Source organism: Phasianus colchicus, chromosome 1 (assembly GCF_987193195.1).
Source record: "Phasianus colchicus chromosome 1, bPhaCol1.hap1.1, whole genome shotgun sequence".
Taxonomy (NCBI): domain Eukaryota; kingdom Metazoa; phylum Chordata; class Aves; order Galliformes; family Phasianidae; genus Phasianus; species Phasianus colchicus.
In genome coordinates, this window is record NC_143436.1 from 144,557,652 (window position 1) to 144,579,662 (window position 22,011).

The 22,011-nt window shown below is 34.9% G+C and overlaps 1 protein-coding gene across 2 annotated transcripts in view; it reads right to left on the reverse strand.

The window, feature by feature from the left end:
- The window catches only part of ITGBL1 (integrin subunit beta like 1), a 131,361-nt gene that overhangs the window by 64,164 nt on the left and 45,186 nt on the right, over positions 1–22,011 (reverse strand). For both annotated transcript variants that reach the window (XM_090129210.1, XM_090129204.1), the window contains exons 3-6: positions 11,100–11,246; positions 8,299–8,421; positions 4,622–4,762; positions 1,945–2,085 (exon numbers count right to left, since the gene is read on the reverse strand). In XM_090129210.1, coding sequence (XP_089985336.1) covers positions 1,945–2,085; positions 4,622–4,762; positions 8,299–8,421; positions 11,100–11,246 — 552 coding nt within the window. The remainder of the gene's footprint in view (positions 1–1,944; positions 2,086–4,621; positions 4,763–8,298; positions 8,422–11,099; positions 11,247–22,011) is intronic.

Here is a 22,011-nt window from a genome sequence, read left to right on the forward strand (position 1 = left end):
TATTTGTTTTTCTTAAGGGATGTTTTGCCACTTGTCACAGACTTCTCATGCAAAAAGGTGTAAAGGAGGTTACAGATATGCATCTCATTGTGTGGAGACATAAGACCATCAAAAACAATATTTCACTTACCTTTATGTTTTTGTTTGTTTGTTTTTCTACAGCAGTTGCAGCATATTCTCTAAGTACTGTGCCAGTACATCTTTCATATACTTCAATCAATGTTATCCACTTGATACAAGCAATTTTACACAAATTCCAAGTCTCAACCTGTTGCATTCTACTATATAGTAATGTGCAAATAACAAAATTCTCAGCATAATCAATCCTCATCTCCACATGGAGAAATGTGGTCTTGGAATCTCCTTAACAAATTCAACTCTTCCTGCCCATGTCTGAACATAACAACATAAATGCAACTTTCACTGTGCATACTGAGTTCAGAAAAAGCAGTCAGTCAAAACAAAAGCTTTTATGGATAGTTTCTTTAAATAAGGGTGACATCCAAGTAGTTAGAGATGGAGCCATCCTAAGAATTGAACCTGAAATGCCAACTAGCCAATTCATTTCCTCTATCTGAATGCTAGTATAACCTGATGAAGTAAACTCAAGTTGCCCAGCTCCCTTCACCATGAGCCTAATGCGCTTTGCATAAAGCTGTGGGATTCTGGCCATATAGAAGGTTCCTTGTACAAGATGGAGAAAGCTTGGGCACTAGCAAAAAAATTTCTTGCCACAAACTGAAATACTTATTCTCATGAGCAGTGACTGCAGGTTAAATCCATGAGACCTATCTGGAGCAAATTTGGGTACTGGGATTATTTGGTCTGGAAAACAAGAAGCTATGGGGAAACTTCAACACTACAACTGTCTGAAAGGAAGATGCAGTGAGGAGATTGTCAGCCTCTTCTCTCAGGAAACCAGCTGTAGAATGTGACACAGTGGCTTCAAGTTATACCAGGGAAGGATTAGGTTGAATATTAGACAAAATTTCTTTCATGGAGAGAGTGGTTAGATATTAGAATATGCTGCTCAGGGAAATGTTTGGAGTCTCCATCCCTGCACATATTTAAGAGGCACTTGGATGTGGCAATAAATGTCATAGTATAGTGTTGGCAATTGGTAGGTTAGGTTGGTGACTGAACTTGATGATCTTAATTAGATGATTTTGAAGGTCTTTCCCTCAATGACTCTATGATCTTCCCTCACACTGCTCATATAGCTGCTATTCACTGGATACAGGATTTCAAAGCACTGATTTATGTGCACTTGTCTATGCAGCTCTTTCTTGAAAATCATCTACCAATATTTGAAACTTAATATTGCTTTACAATACATTTATTAAACATATTCACTTATCAGTTCAAAGAGAGAAAATGGAAACAAGCATTCTACAAGCTGTCAGAGTAGTTCCTTGGCTACATGTCTTATTAAGCTTGCAAGAACAATTTTTCATTACTTCAGTTATTTGTTTTCCTTGTAAAGTGTTCAAAGCCTCCATTTCTGTTCCTTGCTTGCATGTGTACCACTGACAGGTTGCAAATTGAACATATGTTCTCTTATTTAGATATGCAATAACAAATAAAATCTGATCAAATTTAAATTGTCCCAATATAGGATATATATTTTAAAGTTTCAGACATTCTCCAATTTATCTTAGACTATACTGAAGACAATAGTATTAGAAAGGAATTGTGCACCTAAAAATAGTCCATATTTATGGAGGAAAAAAAGTTTTAAGAAAATTTTCAAATTTTTAAAAAATGTGTACCTTTTAGTAATTCTTTTTTTTTTTTTTTACAGACAAACAAACAAAAACAGCTGAAGCTTGTTGTAATTAAAGCTAGGGAAAATGAGAATTGAAGAGAAAAGGAGGAACAAGATCAGGCCATTTGTGGACTTTTACTGTAGAGCTACACATAAATTCCTTTTTACATTTTTCTTACCTGAACAGAAGTCATCAGAATATCTATCATACACTGCTTTGCAGTTTCTTTCATCACATTCACAAGTATCTCCATGAATATCTCCCCAGTCGCCAGTTGGGTCCACATCATGGCAAGTACATTCCCCACATACACATGTGCCTATGAAAAAGAAAATAAGAGAGACAGGGACGGAAAATTAACTGAGTAATTTAGAGTATTAATTTTGTTGCAAAAATTCTCACCTGTTAATTTTTGCTTTCATGGGAGTGTAATGTCAAAAATGTTAACCATGACTGTTCATTCAACTTCAATGATTTACAACTTTCTATGGTTAATTAGTAGTAATACTTCATACAGGCAAGTTGGCTCCAAGTTCATCTTTGTTGTAGAGCCTCATTAGGAGTCAACAAAAGATGTAGTACACAGAATAGAAAAAGAAGACATCAACAGTAATTTGCCCTAACACTAATAAGAATATAAATCAATGCTGTTTAAAAGATTTGGGCTTAGATAAACTGGATAAATAGTGTATGTGAAAGCATAAACATTTAAACTAGAAAAAAAAATCCAAATTTTAATCCAGCTGAAAATGAGTGGGAAGTAAAACTTTACCTAACAAGAATACCAGCACAGATCTACATGAAAATGATACTTTTTTCCACTTTTCCCAAGTCATTGTTCATGGCCACACCTTGTTGTTCACAATAGGAAGGAAAATGTTATACATGACAGATATTTCTTCAGCACAGGTTTACTGATATAGAGAGAACATACTGATTTAGGTAAAGTCAGAACGCACATACAGTTTTCTTATTCATAATTTTAAATACGATTTTGCTGAGAGGTCAGCAGGTACAAAGTAGCAGCCTAACTGTATAAATGTGTGCAGTCCATTTCCTGGACAAAAATGACACTTTCCTGCTATTCCATCAATTCCACTGTCTTCTTATTCAGATTACTCTGAACAACATATTTGAGAAGAACAGGTCAGAGTGATTGAATGGTCGACACGTGCACTGTCTCTAAAAAGAGAAGGACTGCACAAATGTGCATGAATGACTGTCATATGAAGCCTGTCAAGTGCTAATGCCACCAGAACAGCTTTCAAGAAATTTGAATCAGATTATCGATTATTTCACAATTCAGTGACCTTACTGAAAGAGGGAGAAAAAGACAAAATGAAACCATAAATTGAATAAATACTTCTGGAGAGTGATTTATTCTCACAGAAACAACTTCAAAGTGAATCTGGATCAGATTTCTTGGATATTAGAATGCAAAGCACCATCCCATCAAAGTTTAAAAAATCTGAAGTTCACATCTGATCTCTGATGGTTGACTAGATGGTTGGTGGAGAGATACAAACAATTTACCCATTTTTGCACTGAGTAAGCTAAACAGTGAGACATGCTTCAATACTTAAGTTTAGAATGGGCAAGACAAGATGAACTGTATCTATATCACAGTGTTTGTCAACACAGAAATCTAGTTAAATAAGACTAAAGAGAATAGAAACACTGGAAAGCAACTTTATGTAGTCAAAAGCCTACATAGTTTTTTATTATGGGTAAAAGCACAAATAGATGAAAAATATATAAATATCACATTAATGTATTTTTTATAGAAGTTTGCAGCTTTTCAGAACGCTACTAGACTATTCACCTTCATTTCTCCCACATACAATGTAAATTTAAAGAAATATTTGCACACTGAAATGTCATTGTTCTAATTTCAGATTTAATTTGACTAGAAATTATTTTCCTGGTGCAAATAGAATCTGAAACATTTCTATGTTTATTTTTTCCAGAAATACATAATTTTTTTTTTTAGTCTCAAGACTAAATGAGCCTACATGACCTCAGTATGTTAACCAATCTTTCAATTTCCTCATATTTAAGAGAAAAGAGTTTTCTAAATGCTCTCAGGATAATTAGATGTTCATATTATAGCAGGTTTTGTCAGTAGAGATGTTTTTAAGAGAAGTATTAATAAGACTTAAACTTATGTTCTACTTTTGTTCTGTACTATATAAACAAACAATAACATGCTCTTTTAACTCTTCCCTCAAAAAAAGCCAAATATAGTAGCTGGTAAATGTTCATCTTATTTTGTTCTATTTGTTGTTGTTGTTGTTGTTGTTGCTGTTTTTGTTTTCAAAAAATGTCAGAATTAAACAGAATTATAAGATAAGAATTAAAATTCTGGGACTTGACGCAAAGAAAATCTAACTTCGAAATATATCATGCCAAATCGTGCCAAATAGGCTTGTGTCTTTGTTTTCTCAAGTTGTGGGTCCTTATTATTCTTAAAGAGAAGATTGGCACACTGTTCTGTTGCTTATAGCGCTGATCCATTCAAAGACAAGTATATTAATATTTGATTTAGCAGGACGAGTCTCTCACCAGAGCTGGTGCACTGAGAAGTTTTTCTGCTCAGTCTTACTACAGAAATGAAGGATGAAAGAACTTTATTTTCTTGGGTTAGCTTCATCTAAAAATGAGTGTGTAGATATATGTTTACCTTGAAACAGAGATATCCAGCCACTCACTTGGAAATACTTACTCAGATTTAAATAAGTGAGAACAAACTAGAAATCATCAAAAAACATGACCTATGTTCTATTGCAGTAAGTACATATTTTATAACAAAAGCAACTTATACGAAAATGTGTAAAAGAAATGCATGAATGACACACCTCTATTACTGCAGATTTTGCCATCTGGAGATGTGCATCTTTTCTTGATCTCCCAAGGGGTGATGTCACACTGGAATTCACATTTATCTCCATGCCAACCAGCCTCACAGTAACAGTTTCCACAGTAACACTGCCCATGGCCTTAACCCAAAACAAATTTTATACAGTGAGAAAGAGGCAAGTTCATAAGAAGGATTAGCAACGTAACTGTTTTGATATTTTTACTTCTAAAAACTTTTACTGCTGGACTCAGAATAGAAACAATTTGTAGACTGCATGTGCCTACTTCAAGTAAAACAAAAGATACCTGCTCTATACTTTTTGGCATGTCTACATCAGAGCATGTTTTCATTTAATCACAGATCTTTTATCAATAAACACTGAGAAAAAGACTTTTTTTTTTTTTTTTTTTTTTTTTTTTGTATTTGTGATCTTTTTTTTCCTTTATAGGTAAATCTTAAAGACAGCAAATCCAATAGTTAAAAGTTAAGCAGATCTGTTAATATTAAGTTGGGACACATTTGTCCACAATACTGTACCTAGCTAACAAAGCCCTCTTCGTTTTCAACTCTTCAGATAATTCCAAAAGAGACAATTGGTTTACTTCAAACTCTGCACTGTATGTGGCTTTTCTTTTTACCTAGCAAGACCATATTTGAAGATGGATAAATCAGATAATGAAAGATAAGAATTAGTAAAATGAATGTTTTAAGTGTTCAAAAGTGTTTTTAACAAAACCCTTTTCTCCTGGGAGGATACATGTGTCATCTAAGACTTCATGAAACAGGCTACCGAACATTTTATTTCACTGAAGCACTTCTACCACATGTCTCAATGACAAAAAAACAAAAAATAACCCACCATTTAAATTCAGTTTCTGCAACTCCTACTAATCTTAAGTTATACATTAATTTCTTTACTAGAAGGACACAGGATCAAGTCGGTATCTTATTCTTTTTTTCTCTCAAGTATGTTAAGTATAGTAGACCTTGTTGTCTCCTCCAGAATACACTCAGCTGTTATATATATATAATCATTAACTATCAGAGATTAAATTTAGACCTCTGGGATACATTGTTTTCCTGTTTTTAGAATGACACATAGAATTTTTGCTACAATTATTAGGTGACATAAAATAATAACAGAATACTCACATAACTAAGCAACCAATACAGTTTATAACACTACATATTATCAATAGATAGCTCACAAAGAGCAGACAAGAAAAGGGAAAAAATGATGGAGTAAATTAAGTTATTGGCAATTCTTGAAGATTAAAACATCCCTACTTCATCTTTCACTCACAATTATGTGTCCCCAAATATGAATTAAATAATACAATTTGACTCTACCACTTGCTCTTGGCTGAAGATAAAGCTGCTTCATTAAAGCACATAGCCTTAGGGAAAAAAAGATCAGGATCAAAAATTAATTTGCTAAAACTTTATGAAAAAAATTGCTGCAACTTCATTCCAAAATTTGTGTAGCTTCAAACACCTAGTGAAGCAGAAACAACCAAGTGGCCGAAAAAAATTCAAATGAAAAGCTTGATATGTTGTTGTAAGTGTGCCTTGCCTAAAAAATGCTTTGATTAAAAATACAGTCCACTTGTGCAAAGCTTAAAATGCATGTTATCAATATCTAAGATTTCAACTGGAAGCCTTTCCAGGATAAAATTCCAGCTCACAGCTGCAGGCCTTAAAAATATGTGTATAAATATAAACTTCTAATGATTTATTAGCTTGATTCCTCCTGAGTTTGTCTTTTTGAAGTCAATCGCAGTCTTCAAGACCTTCCTATAGCCAGAATGCTTCAAGGGAAATAAAGAGTACGTAGGAACTAAGTTGGTGTTGCACACAGTAGGAAAGCAGAACAGGCACCGATTAGGTTTACTCTCTGTATGGGAGCAACCAGGGACCACTGCTAGATAAGTAACGTTTGCCTGAGTTGGAACTCCATTTCTTTTTTACTTCATAAATAAACCTGAATGATTACTATGATGGAAATCCTTTGGAAGGAAAGGATGGATACAATATTAAAGTAAACATCTAAGTGGGAGAGAGAAACAATAACTAGACATGGGGGAAGGGCCTGTTTTTTTTCTGCTGTAAAACTATGTGCTTTTGACCTTTCAGGTCATATGCTGTCCAATTTTTTCTGATTAAATACATAGTTTATGTTCTGGAGAGGTTCATCTTAGAAAGCAAAGCAAAATCTAACACTCATACACTAAGTGTATAAACTTTTAATCTTACAGCAACCTAAGCAAGTAAAGGGTACCTATTTTTTTATTTTTATTTGATTTTATACATAAAGTATAAAATTTTTCTGTGCTGATGAATTACACCAGCCTTTCTGTCTGTGTACATCAACATACTTTGATATCTTTATACACATAAAAGTAATTTTCTTAAGAGATGCATCTGTTCTGTTTTGGAGCATGATGCCAGTGAAACAAGGTGAAATAAAATACTTAGAAAAGCCTAACAATGTCAATCAGCAGCAACAAAGACAGACAGAAAAACTGACAAAAACTGCAGGAGAATTTACCGGAACTAAATGACGAATTTATATCACAGTTGGTACCATATCCATTTTTTACAAGCAAATAAATGTAAACTGGATCATTAACGCTTAAATACTATTGCCTTTCTCTCATTTTATTTCAGGTAATTACCGTCCTATAATCGTAAGTATGGACTTTAGAGGACTGTTCTACATACTTACTTTCATTTACAATCCATACCTAATCCCATGGGGAAAAAATGTAGGTCCTGCTCCCATAAAGGACACATAATTAAATACCATTTATTTTGCTCTCTATGTAAGCATTAAGACAGATGAAGATTTTATATTCAATTAGTCTGCCTTTTTACACACGCATACATGCAGAGCATACACTATTTATATATACATATATATATATATATTATCAGAGAATGAATGTTCTAAGTGGTGTTCTGGGTACAGCCGTATGCACACAGACACTGCATATGTATAGCTTGTAAAATATTTGTAGCAACTTTCATGTCAAGAACAAACCTCCCTATTAACATATGCAACAGCATTTGCAGTGCTAGAAATGGTGCGTTTTACATGGTATTTAATTGTTAGGTTCCTAATTTATAATGAAATGAAAGTACCATTTGGATTTTATTTGCACTTCTCACAGCAGAGTTCATCCTATTCTCTTGTGTTTTCTACCACAGATGAAGACTTTCTTCATTTGTTCCTTTCACGTTTTACCTCCTGAATTGCTTCTGAGCTCTTATCTCACATTCATTCTCATTCCTTTCTAAATTTTGCTTTCTTGCCCCAAATTCAAAATAATCTGTTTTTCTATTTTTTTCTTGGGTTTTCTCCCTTACTTTCCCTCTCGCTGTCATCTGTGTCACAAAACATGTTACTTATTTTCTACCAATGACAGCTGTAGTAAGGTATGAAGTACTCCAGTAAATTATCTCTTTCAAAAAGAGGAAGATGTCAAAGGATTTCTTCCTTCTCTCAATTCCTCTCTAGCCCATTTTTGCATCTGAAATTCTAACTTAAAATTTGTTAGCAGTACTGTTTTTGTTTTAATTCATACATTCAAGAAAAACATGTTTTAAGTTCACTGAAGAATTGTATAACAAACTACCTTCATCTTCACCATTCTTAACATACTAAATGAAACATACCTGTACAAATCTCTTCGGTTTCATCATCTATGCATTCCCTGTCGTCACATTCACAAAATTTACCGTAGACCAGTCCACTTCCTCCTGAGTTTACACATTTACACCTGCCACACTGACAAGTACCTGCAAATATTTAAGACATAACTCAAAGACTAGAACTTATGGAAGGAGTTTTAGCACTCCATCAGTGACAGTATATATTTCTGAGCAGTAACTAGATAATGAATGAAATGGAAATAATCCACGTCAGGAAGAAGTCTAATGTTGTCTCTAAATAGATACAATATTAAAGTGATGCACTCTTAATAAGCAGCATCATATTTTAATATGTAAAATTCACTCCTAGGATTGTCTGTCTTAATTCATGTACTTGAGGCATTAAATCAGCTTTAAAAATTATATCTTCAGCCAACTAAGAGGAAAAAAAATTGCTTAGTCATCTTCTCAAGAATAAAACCTGATTTTGCCCAGCTCCACAGTCGTCTTAGATAAGAGTTAGAGTTTTGCTATTGAAAACCTGAAAATATATTTGTATCATTTCAAAAAGTGTATTTGCACTGTAGTCACCAGCCTCCTTTTATGCTTATTATATGAGGAATAGGATTTAAAAATCTTAAGATTCTTTCTAGAAAGTGATTAGTACGCCAATATATTAGATAACAGACAAGCTAATCGCAAAAAGTGGGATGGATTCATTTGACCTATGTCTCCCTTGATTTAACTATCTACAAGACCCCTGGATTCTTTAAAACCACAGAGTTGAATTCTTTCAGAACATAAGCCAGAGCAGAAGACTTTCTGACATATTACAAATGCAGAGAGCTCAGAGAATGCAAAACATGGAAATGGTTTTTTTTGTTTTTTTTTTTTCTAAATAGCTCTTTCTTCTGTCACCACTGGTCTGATCATGTTTGCTTCTTAGTCTTAGTCTTTGAGGGTTGCTCCCTCAACTCAGTGGCTGTCTCTCCATAGCCCACTGTCTCAAACACAAAAGTTTTGTTTTGTTGCTCCAAGGGAAGTAGTAATCCCCTCTTTTCTCTCAGAGAGACAGGTCAAACCAAACAACTGCTTTCTCAGTACTTTTTGCTTTGGAAAACGATGCATAACTGTCCCAGTCTCAGCTGGGACAGAGTTGATTTTCTTTAGAATGTCTAATATGATGCTATGTTTTGACTTGAGGAGAAACAATATTGATAACAAACTGATGTTCTTGTTCATTTGTTGCTGAGCAGTGCTGCACAGAGCCAAGGGTGTTTTAACTTCACATGCTGCCCCGCCAGTGAGGAGCTGGAGGTGCACAAGGAGGGGAGGAAGAATGACACAACCAGGACAACTGATCTAAACAGTCCAAACAGGTATTCCATAACATATGGTGTCATGCAAAGAGTATAAAACTGGAGGCAGCTGGCTTGGGAATTGGCAGAGAATTGGTAGGTGAGTGGTCCTTCACTTGTTCTGTAAATACATATAAAATTACCATTACTATTAATTTTCCTTTCCTTCTCTGTTTTAGTAAACAGTTTTTATCTCTGCCTATGATTTCTACTTTTTTTTCCCCCACTGGGAGGAGTGGGAATGAGCAAATAGCCTTGTAGTGCTGAGCTGCCTGCCCATTTAAGTTGCAAAATTAAAAATAACAGCAAAGAGAACTACCATACCAGAAAGATGAATATGAAAATACTTCATTAAATGATTCGGTAAATTTTCCACAACAGTTTTTTGATAATCATTGTCACAGCTTTGGCTGGCTACCAGGTAACTGCCCAGATGTTCTTTCACTCCTCCTTCTTCAGCAGGACAGGGGGAGAAAATATGGCGAACAAGCTTCTCAGTCGAGATAAGGACAAAGAGATCGCTCATCAATTACCATCACAGGCAAAACAGGCTTAGCTTTGGAAAGATTAATTTAATTTGTTGTCAATCAATAGCAGAGTAGGAAATGAAGTAGGAAATAAAACCAAAACTAAATAGAGTCTTAAAACCTGTTCCTGCAGGGGCTCTCCATGGGCTGTGAACTTCTTCAGACACGTCCACTGCTGCACCACAGATTCCTCCATGGCTGCATGGGGAGATCTGCTCCATGTGGTGCCTGTGGGCTGCAGGGAGACAGCCTAAACCACTGTGGGCCTCTCCTGGTCTGCAGAGAACTTCTCCTTCATGTCTGAATCACTTCCAGCTCTCCTTCTACACTGACCTTGCTGTCTGCAGGGCTGTTCTCTCACATTTCTCACTCCTCTCTCCCAGCTACTGTTCAGCAGTTTCTCCCTTCCTTAAATTTGCTCTCCCAAACCACATCCAGCATCACTCATGGCTCTGCTCTGACATAGGGCAGCTGCTGGTCTCTGCTCACAAGAGCCACTCTTACAACTCTGTGTTTCCAAAACTTTGCCATGTAACAAAATATGAGCTCAAAAGTTCTCAAAAAATTGCACAGCTTACAAGCATTCTGAAAAAATATATATTGGAAGTTGTGATCTAACACACAGACACACACAAAACTCACTTTCTGTATTAATGCTATAAATACAGCTTATTGATGGGCAGAATACCTGACACAGAGGCACTTTCATCAACCTGAAGCTATGGATAAACTATAGTTCTCAAGTAAGCATACTGAATAACTGCACAACATATGCACAGGAATGAGCCTATAGGAAAATCAAGCATTTTAATATATGCACAGTTATTTATCAGTTTCCTGGAACATATTATACAAAATTCTTAATCAGACAAGAAACCAGTGATACTTAAGATAATACACAAAGAACTTAAGCCATCGAGACAAACAAAAGACATCTTACCTGCACCAGAGCAGATGATATCTTGAGAATTCTTACACATTTCATTGCTTTTCTTCCGTGTAAGATTGCAAGTAGTTGGATACTGACAAGCTTCACCATACCAGCCTTCATCACATTTGCACTTCCCACAGTCACACTTTCCATGGCCTAGCAGTGGAAGGAAAGAGTGTGTCAAGTCCTTTTTTTCTCATTCAGAAAGCTGTATTTTTGAATAAATTTTTTTAAAAGTAGATTCCATCAATTACAGATATAAATGAATATAATTAACAGATTCAATTAACATCATTCATATGAATTCATAAATAGATATGAATAAATATGATCCTAAATGTCTAGAGACACCTGAAGTCACCATGACTTTGAAGTCTAATGTATGTCTAATGAAGTCTAATTTTGATACATTTACAAAAAAATATTTACTTTATCACTGAATAAAGAGCTAGAACATCCTGTATGAACAGTGGTCTTTCTTATTACTTTCACCTCTTTCTCATTTCCATGTTTCTCTACTCTTAACCAATTGACATTATAAAACTGGAAGTTCAGAGACTATATTCATCCCTTTGGCCAATTGTTGGCAAAGGATGGACAGAAACTTCAGCCTGAGGACACTGGAATTAGCTTTAGTGACACAAATCATGAAGAGGTGCATGGAGAGTGCCAGTAACAGTGCCTAGCAGTAACTCCCTCCTGCAATAGAAACAGCAGATTCCACCTCTACTGAAAGGTGAAAATCTTTTTTCCTCCAGCTTTCGCCCATCTACTTAGAATCCATTTGGTTGTTGCTGCAAAACTGAATTTTACATCTATATGGTGACAGTATATTGGGAATATAGCATGTTTTAATACTCACACTGAACTGTATTTACTTACAATTACTTGCAAAACACATTTGTCTTAAGTGAACAAATGCAGCTACTTAATGGTATCTTGTTTTTTGATTAATTGAATAGTACATTGCTTAAAATTTGTAATATATCTAATAGTTCAAAGAACTAGAATAATAAAGATAATGTTTTAATGAATTCTTTACTGTTCTTTAAATATAGCCAAATATATATAGCACAGACTATGTGACAATTTACAGTATTTCTATTGTACATTATCACCTTCTACATTAAATTTTAGGTGCAAATTTCTGTTTCTTAATACTTTAAGCAATCCTTTACAATTTTATGTAGTAAATGTAAAAGAAAAAAAAATTGTAAATACTTTAAAATGAAGTATTTCATTTTAAAATAAAAAACAATTTTATCTACTTAACTGAAGTAAATTATCTTTCAATCACTACATCTGTTTTAAATGCACTTGTTACCTGCAGAGTCAACTGCCTGAAAACAGAAGCCCAGCCTGCTGCTAATGAAAAGGAACTTAAATAACTTCTGTAACTGAAACATTTTTAAGAGAAAAAGGAGTATCTTGTGTTTCTCCATAACAGTTTGTTTGCCTTCCAAGATGGCCCTAAGACAAGATTCAAATCAGTATCTGGAAAAAAATATAGTAGAAGAACACGTGAGAAAATCAAGCTCATTCTTGTTTTAAAACAGGAGCTGCCACCTTATTAAAAATTTTTAAATAACTCTCTGTCAGTAAAAGAGAGGGAAAAAAGAGAGTAGAATATAAAATATATAATGAAAAAAACTAGTCTTGTGATTACTCCGCTTCACTGACAGGCAGTGGCATAAGCCATTCTGGAAAACTGAGATAAGTCCTCAGGTAACTGAAAAAAACTAAAGATATAACTATCTCCCCATATTTCATTCTTTTCAAGGATTACTTATCACAGTGACTTTGCATTTTCCATGTTAGATACTCTTGTGATTCAACAGTTTGATATTCACTGATGAAAATGAAAAAAAAGAGATGATTTAATAAAAGCAGGACAGATTTTCCTGTTCCCATTCCTAAATGACGGAGTAAGGCAGAAGCCACTGCTGGATGGTACTGAAGGTCCAGCAGCAGTAATATCTATTAGAAAATCTATTAGAGATTCTCTAATATAGTGTGTGATGCATAAAGGAAAAAAATAATTTACCTTGCATTTATACAACTGCTTACAGAAAATAAGTAAGAGATATCCATGAGAATAGACATGCAAAGTAGATTTGGGCTTTATTCAACAAGAATTAATGAAATTTTAAAAAATTAATGAAATCAAACTGAGAGGAATAATAAATTTCTTGCATGTGACTGAAGACTGCTATAAGGAATTTAACTCATGAATTTGTGAAATTGTATTCATGATCTTCATCTTGATCTCTCACTTAACCTGATTTTCCTCATTGCAAAGTTTTTTAGAGCTGTAAACCTGTAACAATATTCTACTAAAAAATAAAATTGGGTGAGAGGACTATACTGCAGTGTAGAAGGCAATCAATCTACCTGCAGAATTTTGTGTTCCTTCCTGTACCTTTCCCGTCACATAAATGATGCAGTAGGTAATGCAAGTCAGTGGCCATAGTAATCCTCTTCTTGCTTACTTTCCACTTCAGCATGCACCAACAATACCATTCTTCCTCATGACAAAAATAAAGATGTGATGAACTATTAATCATGTATGCTATGGGCTGTAAGAATATTCAGATGTACAGAAGTATGAAATGTTAAATAACATAGCTCTGTGAAAGCTGTGAAGTAAAATTGTAACTTCCTAGATGATAAATTCCACTATCAAGAGTGAGACTCAGGTATCCGAGGATGGGCCACACAAAAGAAAAGTGAAGAAAAGTGAGCTACAAGACCTTATTTAACAGTTGGTCAAGAAAGGCATATCTCAGAGTAAGTGATGACACATTTGCTCCATTTTACAAAAATTGTTGCAACATAAATAAATGTGAAGCATAAATAAATTAGAATTTAACTTAAAAATAGAGAATATGGGAAATAGTAAAGTCTAAAAGAAGTTCTAGAATTTCTTGAAGAAAAAGACCGTGTCTGTGGGCTGTAAAAATATCAGCTTCAAACATGTGGAAAAACCTTTTATAATAAAGGGCTTCATTTCTAACTGGGTGAGCAATCACCTCAGAGAGTATATCTGGAGCACACAGAGAGCTCATAGGGTGGAAAATGAAACTAATATGCAAGGAAAACTGTCTGATGTCAGAAAATATATGGAGGAAGCAAGAAGAGAAAATTTTAGGCAGGGTCAGATCTTGCAAAATTGCAAGTACTAAAATGTACTTTCATCATTCAAATAAAAAGAAAATAGAAAAAAAAAAAAAAAAGAGAGAGAGAGAGACTTCACAAAGCAGCAAACAGCATTAAGATTACAGATAATTTACAGACAGTCCAAAATGAAATTAATATGGAGATGTTGACCATAGCTGTAAATGCAGTGCAGCTAGTGATACAGACTATGGAAATGAAAATTAATTATCAGAGATGAGAACAAAACAAAGACATGAAACTGTTTTAAATGAAGTGTCTAGACCATGAGGCGGAGACAGGATATCTTCACGCCAGAGTACTTGCAATACTCGCATATGAAAGGCCAGTTTAATAACAAAGACTTCTAATGAATCTAACAAACTGTCAATCAAATGTCTGAAAAAAAAAAAAAAAAAAAAAAAAAACAGTATTAATAAACTCTAACTCTTTTTTGTCCTTTAAGAAAAAGGAATGTATGTGATCTGGGCAACTAAAAAAAAGTTGGTCTGACCTCATGGGGCACTTTGAAAGAATTTGAAACAAACTGTGAAACATTGCACAACTAGGGGTATTGAAGTAGTGAGACATGAAATATAAACAATAACAGCTTTATTCCAAAATAGACTATGTTAAGTTTACCTGTCTTTATAAGATCACTGATATTTCAAGAGAAGGAACACAGGAATGGTCTGAACATATTCACCAAATACGATACCAATTACTGTGGAAAAAATTAAATTATTCTGGATAAGGTATGCTAGAAAAGTGTAGGGATCACAATTTGATTTACGGGAAGGAAATAACATTAGGATGAATGCAGTATTACTAGAACAGTAATATTTCAAATAATGTTTTTGGAACTAAACATATTTTTTAATGATGTTGATACAAAAATCCACTGTATGCTAAAAACATTTGCCAGATCCAAGACCTCAGTAAAAAAGTGAAAGTCATACAGAATGAACTGGGCTGTGAGTCTGAAGGACTAAAGTAATAAAAGTGGGTTTAAATTAGAGTTACAAAGCACAAGGTCATGCACATAGACAAGGAAGAGATACCAGAGGCTGCAGCCTTCCCAAATGGAAGCAGCAAGAAGAACCTGAGAATATACTCATGTCAGCTGTGGAAAGATATTGGGACTAAGTCTTTCGCCAACACTGTCTCAGACATACACATTAAAGACATATCAGGAGGGGCAGAAAATGGTCACAGACCATGAAAATCCTGCACATTTGTATATCAAACAAACATGGATCCAAGTTATACTCAAAAATTCCATTAGGTCTCTAAACTTCAGAAGGATAAGTGAAGTTTTTCAGACAAATACTTCCGGAATTGTAACCACTTACAAGACGGCAATAGAAACACAGAATCATCAAATACTCTGCATTGGCAGGGACTCTCAAGGATAAACAAGTTCAACTTCTGGCTCTGCACAGGGCCACTCGAAATTCAAATCTCATGTGACCACTTCCTTAAGAAGCCTGTTCCATGCCTGACCACTCTTTGGTGAAGAACCTTTTCCTAAACACCAAATCCTTTCCCCCCAACACAGCTACATGCTGTTCCCTTGAGTCCTATCACTGTCACCAGAAAGCAGAGCTCAGCACTGCCCTTCCTTCACTCCCCTTGTGAGGAGCTGGTAGCTGTGATGTTACTGTTAAGAGCAATGACTAGGAGTTAAACCATCTCACTCAAAAATGATAATTAAAACCACGTTCAATTTGTTGATGACTTTCTTTTGCCCTCAGACTCAACATCATTCTAAAAGCTTTCTAAAAATGTTTTTCTACTACAGATATGCATTCCTATACATCTAAGAATAAAGATACAAAAGGTGAAATCTCTGACAAAAGGTTCTGAAACCAGAGTGGACCTCACTGTCTTTGAGGCACTAATCTGGAAGGATAACTTCACAAATTTTCCTTATTTCATATGTAATCCATCATGAGAGACAGGTACTTCTGTAGAATGACTCAGACACTGCGTGGGCTGGGCAGTCCTCAGAGAATGGATGTCTTTCTTCAGTAAACTACTGGTAAGCATACAGTGACGGGATACACAAGGATAGATACTGGGACTTTGGACTCTGGAGCAACACTAGACATACACCTGTGCAAATAAAAATTGATTCATTTTTTCTCTTTTGATTCACTTATGTATACAATAATCCATGTCAGATTTAAAATGTTTTGACATAATTACATAAAAGGGAGAAGGGGATAACTGTTTATTTAAGGGCCGATCTCAATCAGCTTATGTAAACAATTACCTTACATGATTACTGGGTAAACCAGAAACTGAACTGGAACATTGCTTCTATTTCTATCCAGCAGAAATTATAGCGTTCTGCAGTGCAATTGCTTTTCTGTGCTTCCTTCTGGAAAAGATTCTCTCTACCTTTGAGCCATTTTTGGCTTAGATTTCTTTGATTTCCTACTAATGTTCACTGCTACTAAAAGCTCTGCTACATTCTGTTGGTTAAACTTTCTCACTGGGAATAAATAATCTAAACAAATGACTTGTTTGGTCGCCTACCATGTTCTTCCACCTACATGCACCCTTTTCCCTGTAAGATGAAAAGAGTACTTTCTGTCTCGGAGTAATTGTAAAATATAATCATGTACTTCATAAACTGCAAGGACCATGCTTTTAAATAAATTCTTGGTTCATTAAGCAACATTATTGGAGATACTAAAAATGATAGATTACTTATTTGTATGGTATTTGTATATATGTATTAGTTGTAACATTGGCACTCTCACCACAAGAAAAGTTTCTTAGTGGAGCAAAAAGACTGACCAGACATTAAAACACTCTCAGATTTCCTTCTTTTTACTTATTTTTAATAACTAAAGCCCAATTACTCTATGTAAGAACACAAGTTGTGGCAGTTCTCATTTTTAAACTGTAACGGAATCAATTTCTTACAGACAGGTGAGATTTAGCATAAGAATTCCTTTCTACAGCATAAAGTCAGCATCAGAATGAAATCAACAGCTGGCATGATAAATGAATTGGGCTTGTTATTATGCATTTTTAGCAGCCACAGAGTGATTCACAAAGTGCTTTTCAAATGTAAAAAACACTTCATTAATTAGGTGAAGAAATATGAAGAACTGTTATGTATTCCTTCTTTAAATTGGGATGCTAGATATAAAGGTAGATTGAGTTGTAAGACTTGAAAATTTGGGGGAAGTAAAAATGAAAGTATTCTCCACCAATTTCAACCTAGACCAGTATAGTGAAGATAATAGAGTAAATAGATCCTTCAACTGGATAACTTTCTTTCTTCTAGTTAGTGAAGCAGATATTGCTGCTTTACACCAATGTAAATTTATTGCAAATATTTCAGATTATGTTAACACTAGATTAGTGATATGGCCTATTCTGCTTAGGTGCATTTGAGAATCTCAGTAACTATGCTTTGCATTAAGCTGACATATATATCTGTGTATCTTTTTTTCTTTTTTTCTTTTCTTTTTTTTCTTTTCTTTTTTTTTTTTTTTTTTTTGTTGTTTTTGTTGCAATTTGAAGAAAAGCCATTAGGTATCACCACTTTTTTTTCTCTTGTATCAATGTACTTCAGATGAACCTCTCTTTATGTCTTGGGTCTTGGCTGCTTAAGTTGTATTAATTTCAAAAAGCCCACCTGCTTTCCAGACTTTTGCAGTACACCATAGAAATTCTAACCATACTGAAATAAATTACTTCCAGGAAGGCAGGGTTTTTCACAAAAATTCTGACTCTTCCTTCTCACAGCTGGTTTGTTTCTCTCTCTATGTTGACACAACTGCCCCACAAAGCTAAACTATAGATTGGTTAAGGGAACTGATTTGAATTTAGAAAAAGATCTCCAAAAAAATAGGTTATGATAGCGCCTGACGAAAGTGGGATTTTTCAAGCCAGTTTTGTAACTGAAGTCCCTTCATCATCAAACTACAGCCCTGATAAGAACTGCATCAAAGATTTTCAAAGGAAGACTGTAAGTCTAGAGGGCTGTAGGAAGGAAAAGAAACCAAACCAAACCTTTAAGTAGTCACAAAAGGCTTCTAAAAATGCAAGAAACTTTGAACTTAGAAGTTCTTATGTTAAGCCTTTTTTTTCTGCTTATTTAGAGTATCCAGATCTTGAAGTAGCTCAGAATAACAGACATGAGCATTCAGTACTGTCCTTTGGCAGAGCAAATGAGCCTCTGTGATGAGAGGGTTTGTAACAGTTTGTCTCTCAGTTTTATTTAGTGATTGGATTCCCCTCCTCCCCTTCAAGACCATTTAAAGTGGACTTTCAGAAGTAAAACAGAAGTAGTGACAAATAACTTCAATTTAGTTACTGTTGAATGCACTTCAAAAATATAATTATAACTTGTGTTAAATCATAATGCCAGTAGGACTATGTAGGTTGCCACAAAAGTAACGCCTCCTATTTATTTCCTTGTAAATTTTAACAAAGAGCACAATAATGCTATTTGATAGAGAAAATTTTCAGCTACAAAACACTATTTTTCAACATAGCCACCATTACTTCTGCCTTTTCACCAGCAATGAACAAGAGCCTGCATGCTGTACTTGTAAATATCTGCACCAGTGGAGGTGATCCCATGTTTCACAGCTGCTATGACAGCATCACTGCTAGAAAAGGTTGCCCACACAGTCTATCCTTCTATTGGTCCAAACAGATGGAAGTCAGAAGTTATCAAATCAGGACTCTAAGTAGGTGAGGGAGACAGTTCAGCCAAGACTGACGATGTGCTGCACAGTCTTCATACTGATACGGGGACTAGTGTTATCGTGCCACAAGAGAAAAGCTGTCTTCTCTGCTACACTGTAGGTTTTGCACACAAATCACACATGATGAATTTGAAGGCATTCTAAACTCTTATGACAGTGGGTAAGTATCCCATTACTATCCAGTGAGAATGACTGACTAAATAAAAACTCTGGAAGTTCGAGTCTTGAACTGCATCAGTGTCATGACATAGCAGTCAGACTTGATAGTTTGCCCAGGTTCCAGAAAATCCAGAAGGATCACCCCTTTTCCATCCTGAAAGACAGAGCACATCACTTTACTTGCTGAAGACTGTGACTGAACTTTTTCTTTAATGAGGAACTCACATGTCACCACTCCCATGTGGTGGAATATCTTCAAGCAGGAAGATTCTCTTGGTCAACTCATGCCAGTGCTTGGTTACCCTCACAAGTAGTGTTTCCTGATGTTTAGACATCTTGTGTTTCAGTTTCCTTCCACCTCTTTCCCTGTCATGAGAAACATCAAAAAAGTCCTGGTTCTGCTGTCTTTGTACCCTCCCTTTAGGCATTTACAGACATTATTGAGATCCTCTCTGAGTCTTCCTTTCACCAGACTGAGAAGTCCCTGCTCTCTCAGTCTCTCCTCAAACAAGATATTCCCCCATTTCTTAATCATCTTCGAGGCTATAGAATGGACTCTCAAGCACCATCTCCCTCTTATATCTGGAGACCAGAATAGAACACAGTAAGTCAGAACACTTTTTACAGGCTACTTACAAATAAATAAATAAATAAATAAATAAATAAACTGTAATGAAATTCTAATTAATTTATTTGAATGTAAACCATAAGGTTTTGAGAGATCACATCAGTTGGAAACAAAACTGAAAAGAATAAAACATTTTCATTCCAACTGCTTGATTTATACGTACTCTTCTATATTGTTTCTTTAGACTGTTTCCACAATGACAAAATGAAACATACAGTTTGTTGGTTTGTTTTTTTTTTTCTTTTTATTTGTTTTTTAAAGCCAAAAAGTTTTTTGGAAGTACATTTCGTGGCAAATTCTGAAATCTTTTTTAATCATCATTTAAGAAAATTAATGTGCAAGACATTTCCAGATTTCCTAAAGGTTGCTCTGCAAATTTGTTGCCAGTTGCAACATACAGCAAGTTTAATGAATGGCTTTTGCACTATCATTTTGTAGACAATGTTCTGAGACCTAATTGTCTTTCACAGCTTAAGTCTTTTAGTTGTAGATTATGTAAACTGCACATTAATATATGTGAAGAACGATGTGTTGAATAACATTGCACAAGTATTAGTATTGATAAATTTGTACCTATGTGTATACATATACATATACCTGCCTCCGGAATAAACGACAGTATGCATTTTTCCTCTAGCTGTACTTTTTAGTACAGGTACAAAATATAATAAAAAAATGATACTGCTGATTACTGTCATTTCCTTTTTCTCCCTCTTGGCTATGAATTCAAATTCCCTATAAAGTGAATATACTCAACTGTAATAAAAATCAATTAGATATTGCGAATGAATAAAATAAAGGAAAGCAACACTCACTTGAATCTGTTCCAGTTTGTTACCCTGGAGGTGGCACAAGTTGATATAATTTTAAATGTGATTCATGCTGTTTAGACAGATGATATAAATATCTCAGGGAGACAGAGATAATTTAGTTTTATCAATCAAAACAGTCTAGAGTCGAGGTTTCTGTTAATAATTCAAGGGTTTCATGAAAGATTCCTTACTTATTTTTAACCAAATGGTTTCTCATTTTTTGAAGAACAAAAATAATCAACTTTTAAGTAGGAAGATCTTTTAATAGGCTGAGCCAATATACTTTTTCTTCTCTAGAATAGTGCTTTTTAGTCACATACTTTTGCAATGTTGAGTTTTGTGCAAGTATTCTACATAACAAATAAAATTATACTGAGACATGAACTATTCATTTCCTTAAAATAGCTTGCAGAGAAGGAATAAATACAAAAGTGCTTCACATACTCAGATATGTAGACACTTTAAAACCATTTGAAATTGTAAAAATTGCATTCCTGTGGGAAAAAGAATTACAAACCCAGCAGGTTCATATTTGTGTTATTATGCTCAAGAGCAGAAATAACTGAGTTAAATAAACCCTGTTTCCTGAGTCTGAGCTGGTTTGCTGTGTGCTCTGGGTTTTCTAAAAAATGGCAGCTCAGGCTATGCCAGCTGGCTCAGATACTCTTCACTGGCTTCTTCCACTACACATGGAGCTTTTGTCTCCACGAGCCCAAAAATTCTAATCCAAAATGGAATGAAGCAGAATTCTTGACTTTCCATGAGATTAAATGGTAATATTTGGCTCCCCCTTCCTAAAACAAACAAACAAAGAAGCCAACCTCAAATACTATTGCATTTTTATTTAAAAAAAAAAAAAAAAAAGGAACAAATTATTGTTCCCCCAAAGGCCTGCCCAGCATTTAGTTAACTTAATTCAAACCATCAAAGGATTTCCAAAGTCCCATATGCATGAAAAAGAACCATAAAAACATGCTTGTCAGCAAGACTGGAAATTTTGGAAGCCTTGTTTTTACTAGAGCTCTCAAGTTTTCCAAACATGTATCCTTGTCTCAAGAGACAGCTATAATCACTAATGTTTCCATTTTCAGAAAGCTACGATGGTGACCTGAAAATCTAAGATGCAGTGACTACTGTTTCTTTAGAAAATCTCTTTCTAAAGGCACAATTGAAAATAAATTTGAGAAAAGCTATTTTCCTTCTGCATTCAACAAATGAGAAGTTTACAATGAAGTCTGATTTCATCCCCAGTTTCCCTGCGTGCCTACTGACAGCAACACCAAAACTTAGTGCATGCTGCTATGTGGTCTGCAGAGCCATGGCAAGATGATGGTATCAGGGATCATCCCACTCTCCATCCATCTAAATAACATTGTTCCTACAGCAGAATGACTTGGAGCATTAGTCTCCTCTCAAGAGAGGAAGGACTCCCATAG